Source organism: Charadrius vociferus, unplaced genomic scaffold (assembly GCF_000708025.1).
Source record: "Charadrius vociferus isolate BGI_N301 unplaced genomic scaffold, ASM70802v2 scaffold45, whole genome shotgun sequence".
NCBI classification, from domain to species: Eukaryota; Metazoa; Chordata; class Aves; order Charadriiformes; family Charadriidae; genus Charadrius; species Charadrius vociferus.
This window is the reverse complement of record NW_009648712.1, coordinates 2,128,622-2,147,164: the sequence shown is the minus strand read 5'-3', so window position 1 is coordinate 2,147,164 and position 18,543 is coordinate 2,128,622. Positions and strand designations below refer to the sequence as shown.

At 34.7% G+C, this 18,543-nt stretch overlaps 1 protein-coding gene across 1 annotated transcript in view; it reads right to left on the bottom strand.

The window, feature by feature from the left end:
• Positions 1-18,204, bottom strand: part of RBBP8 (retinoblastoma binding protein 8) — a 35,776-nt gene extending 17,572 nt beyond the window's left edge. The window contains exons 1-6 of the mRNA XM_009886629.1: positions 17,977-18,204; positions 12,713-12,755; positions 8,384-8,479; positions 6,290-6,402; positions 4,462-4,537; positions 1,187-1,356 (exon numbers count right to left, since the gene is read on the bottom strand). Of these exons, the coding sequence (XP_009884931.1) occupies positions 1,187-1,356; positions 4,462-4,537; positions 6,290-6,402; positions 8,384-8,479; positions 12,713-12,755; positions 17,977-18,088 (610 nt within the window). The 5' untranslated portion in view covers positions 18,089-18,204. The remainder of the gene's footprint in view (positions 1-1,186; positions 1,357-4,461; positions 4,538-6,289; positions 6,403-8,383; positions 8,480-12,712; positions 12,756-17,976) is intronic.
• Between the last annotated feature and the right edge of the window lie 339 nt (positions 18,205-18,543).

Here is an 18,543-nt window from a genome sequence, read left to right as displayed (position 1 = left end):
CCTTTCTCTCACAAATATGAGCCTAGCAAGTCAGTGATAAAACAATACTGACACATGACTACATCACTTTCTATACTAACCACATAAAAAGTACGTATGCAATGTATATTTGACCTGTTAATATGGCAATAAAACTACTAAAGAGTAAACCATCCAAGGGAACAATTTTCTGCATCACGTGAAAACCCCGACATTTTAATCATGACCAACTTTGTGCCATGTAGTCCTTTTTATCTGGACACCGACAGCTTTTTCATAGCTATTAACCGTGATAGGTACTTGCACCATTTCCATACATATTTAGCTTTGCTTTAATTTAGAAGCTCAATTTTTTATTCAGAAAATGGAGAGGAGTAGGTATGTTTAGAAAGGAGAAATTACTCACAACACTAAAATTACATACGCAAAATAAAGGGCATGGATAACCAACCCACTCCCTTCACCCCACAGTTGTGCTATTTTTATTCTTGGAAAGCTTTTAGTCAAAACCTACATTTAAAGATAATCATATATTATTTATATTATTTTTTTTTTATTCCACAAGATAAATTAACACATTAAGGGCACCTGGATTGTTTATCATATGTCCTGTGTAACATTAAATTACAAGTCCAAATTCTCTTATTTAACAAAAATATTTCTTACAGTTAAAATACATTAGAGGTATTTCAATGACATTACAGAACAAAGTTTGGAAATTAAATGTGCACTGTATTTCTGGACTTAAACACAAAACAAACGCAAACAGTGCATCAATACCAGTAAAAGAAAGATCATGTAGCTGCTAAAATTATGTATCCATCAGTTTCAGAAATATTACTTTAATTGCAGAGTAATTGCTGAGCCGCAAAACATTTATTTCACTCTCCACTAGGTGGTGGCATAGCTGTATGCACAAGTAAAACCCTAGCAGATTTTTTTTAGTTCATTCGCAGTTACAGAAGAGATAAGGGTTGCAAATCTGTTGTTTTTGCACGTGTATGTGGATGAAGAAAAGTAGGAGGTTGAGATAAGTTTTGAGCATATCGCTGATATAGCAGTTACTTCTAAAGATGTTTTTTCCCATGCATTATAGCATAAGTGGAAAAAAGCCAAACCAAAAAACCACAAGATTTTGTCTCTTTAGCCCTTAAAAATATATTTTAAAATTAATTAATTAAAAAAAAAAAAGATACGATACTCTTACCACTGTTGCTTTCTGCAGGTTCCAAATCTGGGTGTGTATGTTCTGTGTATCGGATATGCCTATTCTCTTTTTTTCTTCTCATACGATTAACCACAGAAAAAGAAGAAGCCAGAACTGGAGAGTCTGAAATGACTCCTTCTTCTGATTCCACTGCTTGTTGCTTTCGCTCCCTAGAGACCAAATTAGGTGGTCAAACAAAACACCAAGTCAGCAAGTTGAAGAGCTTGCATTTCAGCAAGCAGGACAATCATATAGTTCAAGAAAACAACAATTTGGAAAATACAGCCATCTCAATAACATCACAGTCTAAAAACGTAATGCTAGACCTCAGTTTTTAAACATATTCACATTTGTTCCAGCAAGCCTAAGAAGAGCATACAACCCTAGCTCTTCACATTCAACGTCAACATTTAACTGCTACACTACGGAAGACTTTCTGCCTGGAGAAGACTAGGGACTGCAGAGTTTCTAGCTTATCCTCTGAAGTGTGTGCTACTTGAATGAAAGAATGGTGAAATGGATGGACTAGTGTCTCTCTCCCTGTATAGAAGTCCCTGCACACCCCCAAGAATACTAACTGTCTTAAAACCAAAAGTTTTGGGACAATTTTAAATGGTAATGAACTGCACGGTATTAAAAACAATCCCTCTCCAGACCATTGGACAATCTCTCTCATTCACCTCATGATGGTCTTCAGAGAGAAGTGTAAAAAGCAATGTAAACCACATAAAACAAGTACTGTAAAACACAACGTGAGCTATGAAGTTTATTTTCTCTGACAGCTCTAACAGCATGTTGCAGTCAGTATATAAAAATTAGCATAACAACTAAGCCTTTTCTCTCCAAAAACTCTCGACATAGCAAGAAAGTAACAAAAAAATGTTAATGTCAGTTCTTTTAACTTAAATACAGTTTGTTTAGTACACAATAAGGGCACTGCTACCTGTTGTATGATGGTGATAGTGAGAAATGGAAGAGGCAGTAAAAGAAAAACACGAGGAAATCTGACTCAGCCTGCTTGGTCATCTTTTTGCAGTAGCACTTTTCCTTACGACTCTCAAGAGAAAACATGGGCCAAAAGATCATTTCCTAACTATAAAGAGAAGGATGTAAGGTTTTGATCTAAGGGAAGAAGAGGAAATGTGGATATATTTCTGCTTGCATTGAAATGAACCACAAGATCTAATATGAAATAAGTTAATAACATGATGGAGAACCAGAGAAAGCTGCCTGGCTTTAGACAACAAGCATTTTTGCAGTTGGGCTTTTTACCATGACTAACTTTGAACACTGAATGACAAACACTGATGCTCTGAAGTCTTGACGAATCCTATTGTGCGATTTTGTAATTCCTCTTTTTCAGCAAATTTACAAAAAAGCACCATAACTGGAAAATGATATTGTCTACTAACAATATCTCAAGTAACAAATCAAAACAAACAGTAAAACAATATATTCATCCAGTTACTTTGCAAATTTAAGTTAGCTCTTAGAGTTCTCTTTAAATTTACTGGCACACATGGCCCTGTATGACAAATTAGCCTGCTATAAATATATTTTTCTGTACTTTACTTCCATGAAAACTGAGAGGTAGCTCCTACATATCACCACAAAAAAACTATCAAATGAAGAAGCTGCTGCACGTATTATACGTCATAAATATGCAATAAATAATTCCTGAATCATGGAAACATTTATCTGAGACCCCAGAAAAGATTTTTGCAGAAATTTCCTTGCCATTTCCACCCATTGATAACGAAATTCTAACCTGATAAAGGACCAGATAATACAATTCTTCTAAAATGTCATTGATTAAAGGACTCCTAGATTATTTTTTTTTCCATAAAATATTAAACCTTGGTAACAGAATACAGAAGATTGCAAAAATCTAATTCTGTGTCATGCACCAGAAACAATCTGTTGCCTTGCACCTACCTGATGACATCATATTGATCTAAATTGTTCATTCTAAATAAAGTAACATGACAATAGTTCAACCAAAATGACCAAATGCAGTGGCTATATCACAAACGGCAGGACCATCCTTGTTAGTTACTGCTTATTCACACAACTCTGCACTCATTTAAACGACCACCTAACGTGCAGAGCAAATAACTTAGTGTTACGCTGTTCATTCTCAGCTTTTCTACAGTGGCCAGAGATTTTTACTGGAAGCTAAATTGCAAGACTGGGGATCAAACTAAACATTTGGATGGATCTGTCTGGTGTCAATTTTTTTTAATGTCACCTCCTAACTGCTGTTAAGGTGCATAGGAGAACCATTACGAGAAGTATTATACAGTGGGAAGCATATAGAAATTTGTTCCTACACTAGGAGTACTCCTAGGGTCATAGAATACGTTAATCCGAGATGAAATGCATACAGAAAAAGAAAGGATGATTAAGGGGAAAATGGTGGGAGACAAACCAAGAACTACAAAGCAATAGAACCACTGCCGTTTTGAACTGAACTCTAGGTTGCTTTACTCCTTTACCAAAGTTACTTTCTGACAAAGACAAGAAAAAAAATACATGCAGAAGAAACTTTATGTACCAAGTCCACACATCCCGTACCATTCCCACCATGCATCTATGCAACCTTTCCACACACATGCAAAACTGAGATAAGTTTCAGATGGTGTCACACCACAGCTATACTAGAAAGGAATACTACCTCTGCCTGGCACAGTGCACCATATTTGCATATTAGCCACAACATTATATGACACTTTCTTGCTACCATATCAGATTACAATTTGACAGTCAATTTGTAGCTCATTATTTTTATTGTTTCAGTTTGAAATTTACTATGTTTTTTCCTTTTTAAAATTGTAAAATTATCATAAGTTTATTTAAAATCTTATTGCAAGATCCTCGGACTTTTTGACTAGCTGAGAAACTACTTTTCTAAGGTCTTAAGCTAGGAGGAAGGAATTGGTAAAGACTAAACAGAGGAATAAAAGAATGAGACATAAGGCTTTGCTATGAGCTGTGATCAGAATAATCTTGAACAATCATGAAGTCAAACAGAATTTCTACGATTTATCTCTCTCTTACAGTTTAAAAAGATGCACACAGTTAAAAAAAAAAAAGCAGTAATTCTGCACAATACAAAGATTCTAGTTTTATGTTGTTACAGTGGCTGTAGATTGTCTTTTCTATTAAAAAAGAGGAAACTCAAGTTTTAGAGACTTAAAAGCTGATATTTATATTCCCTGACATTGCTACTGCGGGGCTGTGTGTGGGGGGAATAACCAAAAAATCTCAAAACTTACTCTAATTCCTTCTGTAATTGCTGGAACTGTTCAGTTATCTTTTTATTTTCATCCTGTAAGTTGTTTTTTTCATTCACTGCAATTAATATAAAAAAAGGAGAAAAAAAGTAAAAATCAATGCATGCACGTTAATATCATATCATATTTAATTTTGTCAGGTCCTTTAAGGAAACAGAACTAATTCTAAAATGTAGTATCATACACCCTCTACGGCTTACCAAAATGATTTTTCAAGCTAGTCATTAAAAAGGTTGTAAAATAATGTGCTAGAAAAGGCAAAGGTGTCACAATTACTGGATCATAATATTACTCCCACATAATCATTAACTACTCTTGTCCAAGCACATACAATTGAGACTCTGGTGTAAAGACCAATTAATTGCTCACTCAGCTCGAAGGACAAAATTGCTTCCTTAGGTTGAAGACAGCCTATGAAATATAAAGTAATTAGACTTTGGTTTTAGCCACCGAAACAACCAACTAATTGGAGACAACAGAAAGAAAAATTCTTAAAAATCACTTAAATATTTCATCAGAATTTTTTTATTTACTTTTCTTAATTTCTAATTTGTTCTGTCCATACTTCACACAAGCTCACTGCATCACCTTCAGGCGTTTTTTCCATGTGTTCTCAAACTAACGTAGTGATAGCTCCCAACTTTTCTGCTCACTTTAATTTTTATTTTCTTGTTCTACTTTTTTGCTCTATATTTTACCTCTGGATTATTCTTGACTGCCCTTTTTTGCTGGCTGCAGGAAATACATAAATTGTCATATAGATCTCAACCCAAATCCATGGAATACTACTGCTCTGTCAAATAGTAATCAGGATTTGTACCTAATAGGTCTCACCTTGATTTTTAAGGCTCAGAGATTTATCTAAAGATTGGTTGTACTCTGTTGTTAATCATTAAACTCAAGAATTCAAAATATTTTTATATAAATATCCAATATTACAAGTCCTTGAAAAATTGATGTATTTTATATTAGTAAAGAATCTAATATTTCTATAATTTAAGCACTCAAAAGTTATTTTTTGTGACCGGCATTTCACATATTTCATATCTCACTGAATGTCTGCTTTTTCTTGATCAAGCAAGACAACTAAATGACATAAAATAATTAACTAATGGTAAAGATACCTTTAACATTTTAAAATCCTCTCCTGTATTTTTTAGCACTTTATACAACCAATCTTTCCAAACACTCTTTATGAAGACATTTTATTGTGCTTTTATGAAGACATTTTATGTGCTTTCATGTCACCCAGAACAGTTTATTTTTTCCTGTCCCATATGTACGACTTCCTGATTTCAAAATGAGATGGCTACAAGCTGCCTGGCACGAAGCAATTCTTTTGCGGCTTCAGAGGGTTATGTGAAGGTTATGGGTTACTGCAGTCAAACTCCAACACCAACTACAGGACACAAGCTGGACCCAAGGAACTTCTGTTTGAACTTGCTACTTTGTGATCACCGGTTACTTTGGAAGTCAGGGTTTCCTTATGAAAACTGGCAATCAGTCATTCTACAGCTTTAGCTGTAGGAATAAACAGAAGCACCCACATTTTATCTATAATAGCTTCTTTACACCCAAAGATTTTCCATGTCAGTTCACTTTCAGTATCAGCACTTCAATCTAAGAAAGTGTGTGAAATGACTAGTAATTGGTATGTCACATATTTTCAGACCTTAGAATTAAGTATCCCCCAACTGAATTTGGGCCTATTAAACACACCATATACAAATTATATCAAGTTACAGGAATTCAAGAGGACCTAGTTTACAAAACAGTACGTTTTGCCTTCAGACTTATGGATAAAACTCACTAAGCTCAGTGATAAGTTTAAGATTCTGCTGCCGGATATTTTCAAACTCTTGCTGCTTCTTTCTCATATGTTCTTCGGTTACAGCACAGCGATCACATAATCCCGCTCTTAATCTACAATAAAATTAAGATAAAAAAGCCCCTCTGTTAAGAAAATATTGCCATACATGAAGTAGATATCCACGCTTAACTGGCCTTTTGAACAATGAAAACCAGAAAATTTCTGACAACTATGCAGAACACCACGAAGTACTGTGGTTTTATACATTGACATTGCAATATTTTGAGATTTCTGAACAATCCAAATTTACGTGTACTAATATTTGTATAAATGACTGTAGGTACTGGATACTTCTAAAGCAACATGCATTACTTTAATATTAAAGTGGAGCATGCTACGCCTTACCACTGAAAGCCTTTGTGATGTGTCCTACTAAGAGTACTGTCAGATATACATTACCATTCATTGTAAGTAAAGTTCATTCTCGCAAATACAAATAAGCAAATCATTTCAGTAAATAAAATTACTGCTTCACCTAAGGAGGATGAAGTCCTTCGTATATCACTGCCATTTAGCAAAGAAATATAATAAACGGGACAAATAGTAAGTTTGTTCTGTAACAAATACCAAGCAAATGTGAAATTATTTATCTTTATCTAGACATCAATACTTTTAAGTGGATATAAAAGTCCATGTAAGGCATCACCTCCACTGTCTCTGATGGTTTAGATCAGCTAATTAAAGCACATCTGCTATCAGAAAAACACTTATGATCACTCCATCTTACTTGACACATTCATTCATGCAATGAAACGCGTGTTCATTTTACGGTGATAATTGAAGTGTATTTACTTCTGGTACACAACAAAAAGCTAACAGTATTACTGAAGTGAAAACCACACTCTATTTTGCCTGCTAAATAAGAGAACAATTGGTTAAGAGTTCTACATTGCTGCTGCTAGCACATGAAGTATTAAAAAAAACCCCAACCAAACAAAATACTTAAGTTTCCAGTTACACAGTTGAATATTGGAAGCCAAAGCCATCTTGGTTTATGAGTATTTTAATATTGTGGAATTATGGAAAGAGTATAATACTGAAATGGCTCTCCATACTAGATGATCTGACTAGTTGTATAATAAACACAGTATTATCATCTCCTTGTATTAAACCACTTTAAATACCCTTTTTATTTTCCACAATGCGAGTACTTCATCTGCTAAGGGATTAGGAAAATCCATCCACTCTGCAGATGTCTCTCTACCTATGTGGTGTGACAGTTTATTACCTGCATGCTTACAAGTTTATCCCTAATGCCTATCACAAAGAAACAGAGTTGAATGCAAAACTTGAGTACCATAGCTCTAAAATTTGAGGTAGCACAGGAATTTGGGAAAATAATTTACTATGTAAAGGTCTCCTGTTCCCAGAAAGCTTCTGTGAGCCTATTAGCAGCAAATTTAACATACACTTTCCAAAACAGCTACCATTTTTAAAAGATCAAAAAATGCACTGTAATTTCATGTCTATTGGTTTTGTTTTTCTATACCAGATTAAACAGCAACCAATAAGGGAAAGGCAGAATGAGTCAAAAGGTGATCAGAATGTCTAAGTCCAAAAGAAGGCAAGAGACAGAACCTGTGATTAAATTTAGGTAAAAGAGACAACTGGTAAAAAAGATCCTCCCCCAAATCTGAAGGATATCCTAGTAAGTTATTTCATAAGTTTCAAAGTATATTATTTAGTTTGCCCTTGGGTTTTGTACTTGTATTACATCTCAATTGATATCAAACTTACCTTTACAAAAATGGATGGAAAAGAATGTGCTTTACAATGGCCATCTGCCTCCCAAGCCAATCTACTCAACATCTATTTATCTTAATTGAACTGAGCAAGCTAAGCACTTTGAAAATAACGAAAATTTAATTCAGACAGAAGAATCTAAATTCTACACTTTTGTTTAAAACACACTATTTGGATTGTATTAGAAAAAGACTGGTTTACAAAAAACCCCACACCAACTTGCAAAGTATCCAGAGCTACTCTGTAAGAGCAAAACACAACAAACCCAAAAGCTAAAAGACACTCCTTTACCTGTCTTCTAAAACCTTGATAGTGTCATGAAGTGCTTTTTGCTGTTCTCTGAGCTGCTGGTTCTTGGTATAAAACTCCTCAAGCCTCTCTGCATCTCTAAAATCAAATAGAGAAAAAGTTAGTTCTAGCTTTAAATTACAGCTATTAGTTTTTCAACAGAGGATTCTCTCTGGCAAGTTTCTTTCATATTCTTGGGATATGTGATTATCATCAGCACAAATATTAAGCTGAAGATAAATGAAATGTTTATGATGAATAGCAATTTAGAAATGCCTGAGTTAGGAAAGGAGCAGTTAGTTTCTAATTCACGTTACAGTTGAGCTTCTGTTGATAAACCTCATTTTCGCTCAGGACAAAAATTAGAGTTGATGAGTCAGGGCATAAAAGCTAATAGTATTCAAGCAACAATCTCAGGGAACATAAGCTCAAGTACTTCTCTTATTTTCCTGTGTTGCTGAGATGTTGGGCAGCTAACTGGGGGCTTTCATAATCAGGTCATTTTGGTCTTGTCTTAGCAGTGAGTGCTTCTTGCAGCGTGGCAAACCACAGTAGGTTTGTAAAGCTCTGACAAGTCTTTATATCCATTAGAGGTTTAGTTCCTCAAAAAACAATTTCAAAGTCTATATAACATGGATTCCCATCATACAAATACGGGGAAGAGAAGTCTCTCTGCAAAAACCTCAGAAATAGAAGATCTTGGGGCAAATAACATTCTCTAAAAGCTAGGACTATTTAATTAATGAAGAACATTTCCTCCTCAAAAGAGCTAAGGAAAAGTGGTAACATGAACTTCCCGATTTTAGCTCCCCTTCACTTTTATTCTCAGTTCACAACACCGTTTCAAGATGCAAACAAGGTCTGAACAACAAGCATGCAATTTTTTTCTACAAGGATTAACTTTTAGTAAAAGCTAAACAGCTGAATCTACATAACATGACGATGACTAACTTCTGAGAATTCATTCCCAGCTCTTCTTTTTACCATGAAATCCTTTGTGTATTCCATGAAAGTGGGTGTTTGTTTTCAGTGTGCCTGAGATGGATTATTTGAGGAAGTCATAAAATTTGCTGCTAAGCACACACACAACAGGAAATAAAACCATATTTACTAATTTGTTGATACAATTCCTTTTCGCAGACATACTTTTAAACTGGCCCTATCCCTTTAAGATATGTTAGTCAAACACATGTTCATATTGCTGTTATTAGAGTAATACAAGAAATTAACAATCATGGGTCAAAGTGAATGGGACAGCCGGAAGCTTCTGCAGCATACAATCACAGATGTATTTTATTAATTCTGAAATTTAAGAACAGATATTTTATCTTTCTGTACTACCACTCAGACTAATATTGTCCTTTTCAGCTGCATATACAACATAGAAAAGTTACATGCAAACAGCATGAGGAACCATTTAAGACTTGTACTTTTACTTGGGGACGACAAAGCATTAAAGTTTTGTTAGGTCATTAACCAAGTACAGCCAGGCCATGGCAAAATTTGAAGTCTGACAAAAGCAGTCTATTTTTCTGATGTTTACGGCATTAAGAAAATCTTTTGTCAGTTTATGCAACTCACATGAGGCCTAAAATATCAAATTTAAAATTTTTTTCACAAGCTACCTTTAAGTCATTCTACGGCATTAAGTTATTTGTTAAAAAAAAAAAAAAAAAGCCATTAAGATAGTAAAATCACAGAAGGAATTATGCATTTATTTTTTTTTTAGAATTTCAGTGCACCTGATAAACATGACAGACATTTTTGGCTATGAAGGCACTCTGCATAATGAATGGTCTCTGACCTAGCATTTACAAGTCATTAGCTCCAATGCTGAAGTGGGTTACAAAATAAGGCACTCATTGTCAGCTGATTACCAAGTCTGAAATACTAAACCTCAGGTATTCAGATGCACCAAGGAGAACAAGATCTTCTATGTAAGAGTATTGTATCTACAATGTGGTAATTGTAGAAAGATTCCAACAAACAATAATTAAACCATTTGGTATGTGTTCAGTCACATCACTGATAATATTAATCATCTAGAAAATTAACTGATCAATTTAAGCTTTCAGAACGCGGAAGCAACTCGTGACACACCAGGTTAAATTAATAATAACAGCAAGAGATAATTTCATCCCTTTAGATTAAAAATGAAGTAACTGCTTCATTTATGAATTACACCTAAGAAACAACAAGATGTTAAATTGTTGGGGTTTTTTTTCCAGGAAAGTAAGTGTAGCTTTTAAGTATAAAACATAACACCAAATATTTGCTAATTGAAAGTCATCTACTAACCTAATATAATTTCATCTACTAACATAAATATGTTCTTGTCATACTGCAATATCAATCTTAATGTTCAGAAAGCATATCTTTAAAATATAAGCAACATATATGCTGTTTGGATTTTAATGAAAGATCTGACAACATTCCATGATACACCCTGAACTCAAAATCTTGATAAAGTTCATATGAATTCATATTTCCAACTGACTAAAAATTCAACCAGAGACCAAGTAAGCAACTGGACTCTATTGCCACTTTTTTTTTTTCTCAGTAATTTGTGAACTGTTATGCACAATTTAACAGGAGCTGCAAACAGAATACACTGTGTTCTACCAGTGTTGGAGATTGAACAAGAAGCTGTGCAATAACTGACAAATTGATCCTGAGTGCGCATGCTCAAAGTGCTACTGTGGATTATCAAATGCCAGGAGGATGGGCCATATTTAACTGAAATAAGCAAAACAAAAGCTCAGAGGAGGTTTGAGCACTACAAAGGATAAACAAATCCAAAAAGGCATCTGTGGAAGCAAGCAACATAGACATTACAGAACTGAAGCCCATTTCTTCCAAAAGCCTAGTGCAACGCAACAAGAACAAATTTCCTGGCAGTGAGCCACAGTTGTAATTACAGAAGAACAATTATAATAAAAGTAGAGAGCAAGTTAAGTATGTACTGTTGTATAATCAATTTATACTAGAACAGCTAGTACCATTACAAGATGCCTTTACATATTTCATGTGACAGGAAAAGGAAAGATGGATTCCACTAGAGGAAATGTATTCCTATGGAAAGAACAACTTTGTTGCCCTCCCACCCAGAAATGCAAGCACATCACGGAGTTTAGACAGTAACTGTCAAAAATGCTTGAGAGTTGCTTGAGTTACTGTTGTACAAAAAAGCACGATGACCTAAATTTTCTAGACTAGGGGAGGGTTATTTACTGCTTATAGAATTCAAAAAACGTAACTAAAAAAGAGACAACTAAAAAACCGAACAGGAATTAATGAAGAAGAAAACTGACTAGATGATGTTAGAAATGTTAATTTTGAAAAAGCACAGACTACAGTTGAGAGCACTGTGGCTACACTTTAAAACTAAGATTGTATATCTTTGACTTCAGATGGCAATGCTGGGAATGGAAATAAGGAGTATTTTTGCTAATTTTAAGAAAAGTTTAATGTCTTCAATGTATCTAACATAATTATATTGTTTTCCAAGTGGAAAAATATCGAGTAATTTATTTTTATTCCTCCTACACAGCACTTTATGAAGTGCAACTCAACATACAGGTCATATGTAATAGTAACGTAATATTAATGTAATTAAACCTGAAGTAAAAATTTAAATAAAGAATCACATCAGCGTATCCCATCATTTAATTAAATATGGCTTTAGTCAGAAGGAAAATAAAAGCTGATTTGTGCTGTAAACACATATTGTGATTATATTGTACATGTAAATCTTGTAATTCAGATTTTTTCCTCCAAATTGCTTCTATGAACAGATCTAAAAATTAATAGCAAATAATGACTGCAAAAGAAATTACATGTCTTAAAATATAAGAACTGAGTGAAAATTAGTAGTTATTACCAGAATCTTTACTGAACGACTGAAAGTTGAGTTGAGGCACAACACCTGATACTGAAGACAAATGTAGCAAAAAAAAAAAAATCTAAACAAATTTGGCTCGTTGTCTTGTCACTTCTCTTTTACAGATTTGACCTCAATTTTAAAATGTCTCTATAATTACCTTTCCTAGTAAAAACGTCAACATACTGATAGGCATCCTAGAAATACTGTTGATAAGAAAACCTTGCAAGTCCTTTGTTCAAAGAAGGCAAACCTAATGTTCAGGTTATACACACTATAAAGAGTTACGTACATCTTTAGATGACTTCAGCTGAATTATTAAAGTGACCAGAGATTTGTATATATCTGAAGGAAGAATCTATGAAACCTCATTTGATCTTACAAGAATTACAGCTCATTAATGGTAGTCAGACTCTCCTTTAATAAATTAGACCACTAGGATGAATACTTACAAGCATCTTTCCTTTTTCAACTTGGATATTTTAAGCTGTAAGCCTGAAAAGGGGAAAGAAGAAAATACATGTTATAGAATTCTGATTAAAAAAAAATATCTGTGAAACAAGAAACTAATTCTTCTTTTGCCCATGACATCTGCAAAAGAGAAAAAAAGGTCACTAATTTGGAGAGAAAATGGTTCTTCCTGGACTTCTTGAGTATGTTCTACAGTATCTTGGAAACAAATACAGCTATTATGATCTCTGGGAAACAGGGACTTCTTAAACAGACATGCAGATTCCCACTTAAACAGGTATAAACACACTTTTGTAAAAAAACCACACATGAATACCAAGCACTGTCAACATATTTTCATTGGTTCTGCCTACATAAGTAGCATAAAATATGTTCTATGTACACATAAATGCGTAATACTACACCTGAAATGTAGCATCCAACCACTGAACTGAAAAATGTATTACAATGTATACACGTAAAGGAAACATTAAAAACAAATGATTCAAGGCTTTAAAGCACAAAAGGACAATATACTTTATTGGAGGTATGCTACCAGGCCCTCTCATCCAAAGCTTCTTTGGAACATCTTAAGGTGAACTGAGGAACGATATTTCATCTGTCACCCACACGCTCCTAAACACATGTTCTGCACAGAACTGAAAAGGTTTGCAAATATAACTGATGCTCTCAGCAGGAGCGGCCAGCTGACAGCCCAGGGGCTAGACAGGAGTCCAGTCAACCTGCTTGTGAGGTTTTGGGTGTGCGCGTATGTGCATAGGGGCAGGAAGATAAAGGTGCTTTAAGTACTGCACAGCTTAACAAGTGGGATGCAACGCTATGGAAATTAACGTGATACTACCCCCACACAGTCTGGCCATTCCTATGCCAAATAAATGGCCAGAAATAATCAGACTCTAAAGGTATAACATTTTCTTAAATACAAATCCAATTGGAATTTTTGCATTACATCAGAAATTAACATAACATTTTTTTCCCAACGCCTTATTTTCTTCACACTATGAAAAGTTGTGAGCAACTTCAGTATGAATACGACATGCCTTATGAGCTTTCTTGCAAAAGCATTAGTCATTTAGGATAACAGGGTAAACTTATGAAAGAACACTTTTAAGAAAACTTCTGACAATTTTGAATTTAAACCAAAACACATACCCGATACTACATCTTACTACAGAAAATGTAGGTTAAGGCAGCTAATAAGCTTTTTTTTTTTTTTCTCTCCCCTACAACAGTCAACTGGGAACAGCTCAAAGGTGAAAACTACTTGCTTAAGAAGGTTCACTTTTCAGGCCACTTACAATCTAACAGTCAGGCCAGCCAGAACCTCCGTGAACCCTCGACACAGACAACAACAAGATGCCAGTAAGACGACGAGATAAAAATGCACAGAGACTACTTAAAAAAACCCCAAGTTTTTAGGAAATACAGCAAGTTTCCTTTTATCTCTAAGTCTGCAACACCTGTGAGATGTTATGTTCTATCATGCAGATCAGCATAGAAAGAGGGTTTATTTTCTTAAGTAGTTGCTATTCATCAAGTCAATTAGGCATCTGCAATTAGAACCCCTATAAAGTGTGCTTTAATGCTGCTCCACACCCATCGGAAGGAATGAAGCTGCACAACAATGCATCTCCTGTATGAACAGGTAGTCTGTTCAGCAAGTATTTAGGATTGTAACATTGGCAACCTGAGCCACAAATTGAAGAGGCAGCGCTCAAAAAGGCCCAGTACTGTGCTACAGGTAACACTATCTCCCCTCTCACCTGAATTCAGGAGGAACCAAACTAGTTACTTAAAGGTTGCATTTTTTCTTAATTCAAATGACTGCAATGAGAAGGCAGGAAACCAGTTTGTTACATTTATCCAAGAGCATTGAATTACTACAACGGGAGTAATCTCTTCCTTTTGCTTTTCCAGAGCATTGGGAGGTTTTAAGCATACTCATCTAAAGAGCTTTGCTTTTTCAGATTTCCTTATTTAACACTTCTGATTCAATTTTATCTTTCACACAGTATTTCTATGGAATAGACAAGACAGACTATATAAATCTACATTACCTAAAGCTCATAAGTGCTTTAGTAAATGACACACTGTCTCCATTAAGGTGATAGAGACTTTCTTTAAACTATCATTAGCCAGATTAATTAAACACACACTATTTTATGAAACTTGTAACTTGATTAGACTATGTACCTGTAATATTTTAATTAATGGCTATGACAATTTCTGTTCTGATGAGTTTTCAAATGCATTGAATGCACTTTCTTAAATTTGACCGTGCCTGGGAAGATTGAAGAATCTTTACTGCTGAAGTTTTCTCAGAATGGGTTGGACAAGCTTCTGTCAGCAATGACACAGACATAATCCTACCTTAAGGGTATAGAGATGGACTAGATGACCTCCTAAGATCCCCTCCAGCCCTGCTTTCTATAATTATTTACTTCTGAGGAGCTTCCAGCCATTCCTTTCCTACAGCAATCTATCAATGAGATTGCTTTCCTCATGGTTTTCTCTGCATCTATGACAACAGTTTTTTTCCCCTGCTTATATCTTCTGCTTTTCAGACATAAGGAATAATTGAAAAAATAAGCTATTTCTTGTACACAAAACTGTCCTCGCATTTCTATGCTGAAATATGTTTTGTTTTAGTATAGAGCTTTAGACTTGAACTCAACCTCGGCAACCACGTTGATAAGACCCACATGCAACAAGTACACATATAATTATTTTGAGCCAGCTGCAAGTATAACACCTGCAGAAATTAGTCACTTTATAAACAGCATCATTAAATCCCTTTCTAATTTGTGAGCACGATGCAAGTATCCCACACATTCTACAGGTAGGAAATAAAAGTAAATATTGTTTTAGTGGCCATTATTCTGAGTTGCTGAGCACTTCTGAATTTCATGAGAAGTCAACTGACATTGGCCATGCCCAGCATCTTTGGAATCTGCGTTATAAGAGTCCTACCCATTGTCACATAATGAATTTCAGAGCAAGTGATAGCTATTTTGCCTGAAGAGGGCCAAAATTTGGAAATTTTTGCAAGTGATCAGTTTAAAAGAATAAAAAAATGTTTCACTAACATGGTGGAAAAACACACCCTTTACAATATAGTAATATAAAAATCCAATAAAATCCATTTCAAACTGTATGAGTTTGAAGTATTCTCTAGTCTATATTCTATAGATACATAAATATTATAACTTGTATAATATGCCTGAGCACTTCAAGGTCATGTGTCATAAATCCTACTTTTCATGGATTTGTAATAAACAATAAAAATTCCACCATTACAGTGTTCAGTACGTTCCACATTGTACACACAAAAAGCTTCTTCTCCGACTAACTTTCCCTTAATCCACCTTCCACCACCTTTAAAATAATTTTTTGCTGACATTTAGATTGGAAACTCATGAGTCAATTTTAATTCTTATTTATAGACTTCAGAAACAAGCAAAGTCCAGGCAAGCCTGTGTTTGATGTTTCTAAAATATCTTCCAGTACCATTTTCTATAAGAGGATCCCCACCTTTTGAAAAAATTAACTATCCTTCAGGCATGCCTTTGATGTTATCATGGCAGACCTAATTTTACCTAACACAGTGCGGGACATACTGACAAAGGGCTAGGCATGAAAAAGACTGCCTAGTGGCAAAATTATCTGGCCACACCCAGCATCCATTCTGAAGAGTATCTTCACTTGCATAAAGAAAACCAAAACTTTAGAATCACGTGCTGCACATCCCAAGAAACTAGAGAAAGGGTCACTTAACATTACCCTCTACATTAGAGTTTTTTGTTTGTTCAGTTTTTGTTGTTCAGACATGCCATAGATTGCCAGATCCCATTCTGTCAGTACTTCCGCATTTATCTGCAGTTGACATCACACCCACTCTGAAGAGAACCATTTAAAAAAGAAAAAAAAAAAAGAAGACTAAAGAAAAAAAGTCATAAAAACTAGGTAAGATTTTTTTGTGTTTTGGGACACAATATAAAATTACATTTCATATGGTTATACATACTTTTTTAAATGTAACAAAATGCTACTATCTGGTACATCTTTCCTTTCAGTTGCCAAACTGATAGAAGATTTTTTGTTTGGTTGTTTTTTTTTTTAAAATCCCTAACACAAAGTGTGAAGGTCCAGGGTTGCAAATTGTTGAGTCAAGACTTTCAGTGGTAGGTATGAAACATCTATACATTATAAAACAATCCCCCACAGTTTTTAAAATTAAGAAGTGATGATATAACTGGACCTAAATGGACAGACCTAGAACTATTTTGAGGCTGGTGAAAACAACCAAGGCCACTGGTATGGTCTGGCTACAAAGATCCACTTGCATGACAAAAGCTCTTAATTCACAAAAACTCACCTGCTTTTATTCCAGCCTAATATAGATACTATTTCATGCATAAGGATATAGTTGTTGGAAGATTCAGCCAAATACTCTTCTAATTCCATCCAAAAGAAAGGATCTTGTGACTTAAGATTAGCAGAACAAAACTCTTAACTTCTTATGAAGTACTTTTAGCAAAATATTTTATGAATACTACTTGTAAAACATTATTATAATAAGAATATAAATACATGGTGCAGTAATTCATCTTTACTTTGAGTGTTATCAGTTTCCTGCACTACTGAAGAATGAACAGACACTAACAGTCAATCCATAGTAAAACTGATATCACAGGTCACAAAATGTAATGTAAGAATAAGCAGTCCTATTATAAATTTTCATGAGAACATTTAGAACACTATAAAAACTTAAGAAATACTTTTCGTTTCGGTAATATTAATCTGCAGTGGTATTTTGCACAAGTTAGGGGAAATACACAATGCCAACCATTTTAGTGTATCTGAAGTGATTAAACCTAAAGAAAAAAAAAAAGCAAAAAATTCCACTGAATAACTTGATTTGGAAACTTTGAATCATAATCCATTAAAGGCAACGTAATATTTAAATATTTCCTAAGCAAACACAGATCCCATGGAACATCTTGTTACTTTTCCTTCAGTGAGCTAACAAATCATTTATACTTGTTGATAGTTTAAATCTAATCCTGTTAAGCCAGGCTTAGGTGATCAATCTGTAACGATCATTTGTAATCATCCAGTCCAACTTTCTACATCACATAAGACATTACTACTCCATCTGCATGGAACTAATTAGATTTTTACTCTGGTTCAAAGTTTTCCTGTGGTAAAAGACAGCCTTCTGTGAACCCAAACTTTAACAATTTACCTTGTACTTCTTTATCGTGACATTCTTTCAGTTTGGACCACAATTCCTTGAAGAAATCTCCTGTAGGTTCTGCAGAACTAGGGCTCCCACAGCTTCCTCCAGATGCATTCATCTTGCTTTTTTCTGCTCCCAGCTTCTTTGACTTATTTGCAGAACTGGCTGGCTCTCACACTTTAAGTTTTAAATTACATAGTTATGGAGCTGTTTCTGAAGACAGGTGTATGCCTGTAATGACAGATCGACAACACTTACGTTTGCATTTATCAGAGTATAACTTGCAGCCATGGATGAAATACAAAGCTTACTGCCTACCCTTTTCGAGTTGTACTTACATACTGAGAGTCACCCTGAAAGTGTGGAAGATGCTAAGTGTTTTGCTACAAGTAATTATAAACTAACAGAATTCCCCCCCCCACCCTTCCTTAAATAGCCATCAACTTAAAGTCAGATTAAGATGCTTAGGCGCCTTCATTCTTTTCCTATGTAAAGCTACAGTTAAACAGAACTCTTGCTTTCCAAAAGTAACCCATGCTTCCAGAATCTGGCTGTCAGCAAAAGCATTTGTTA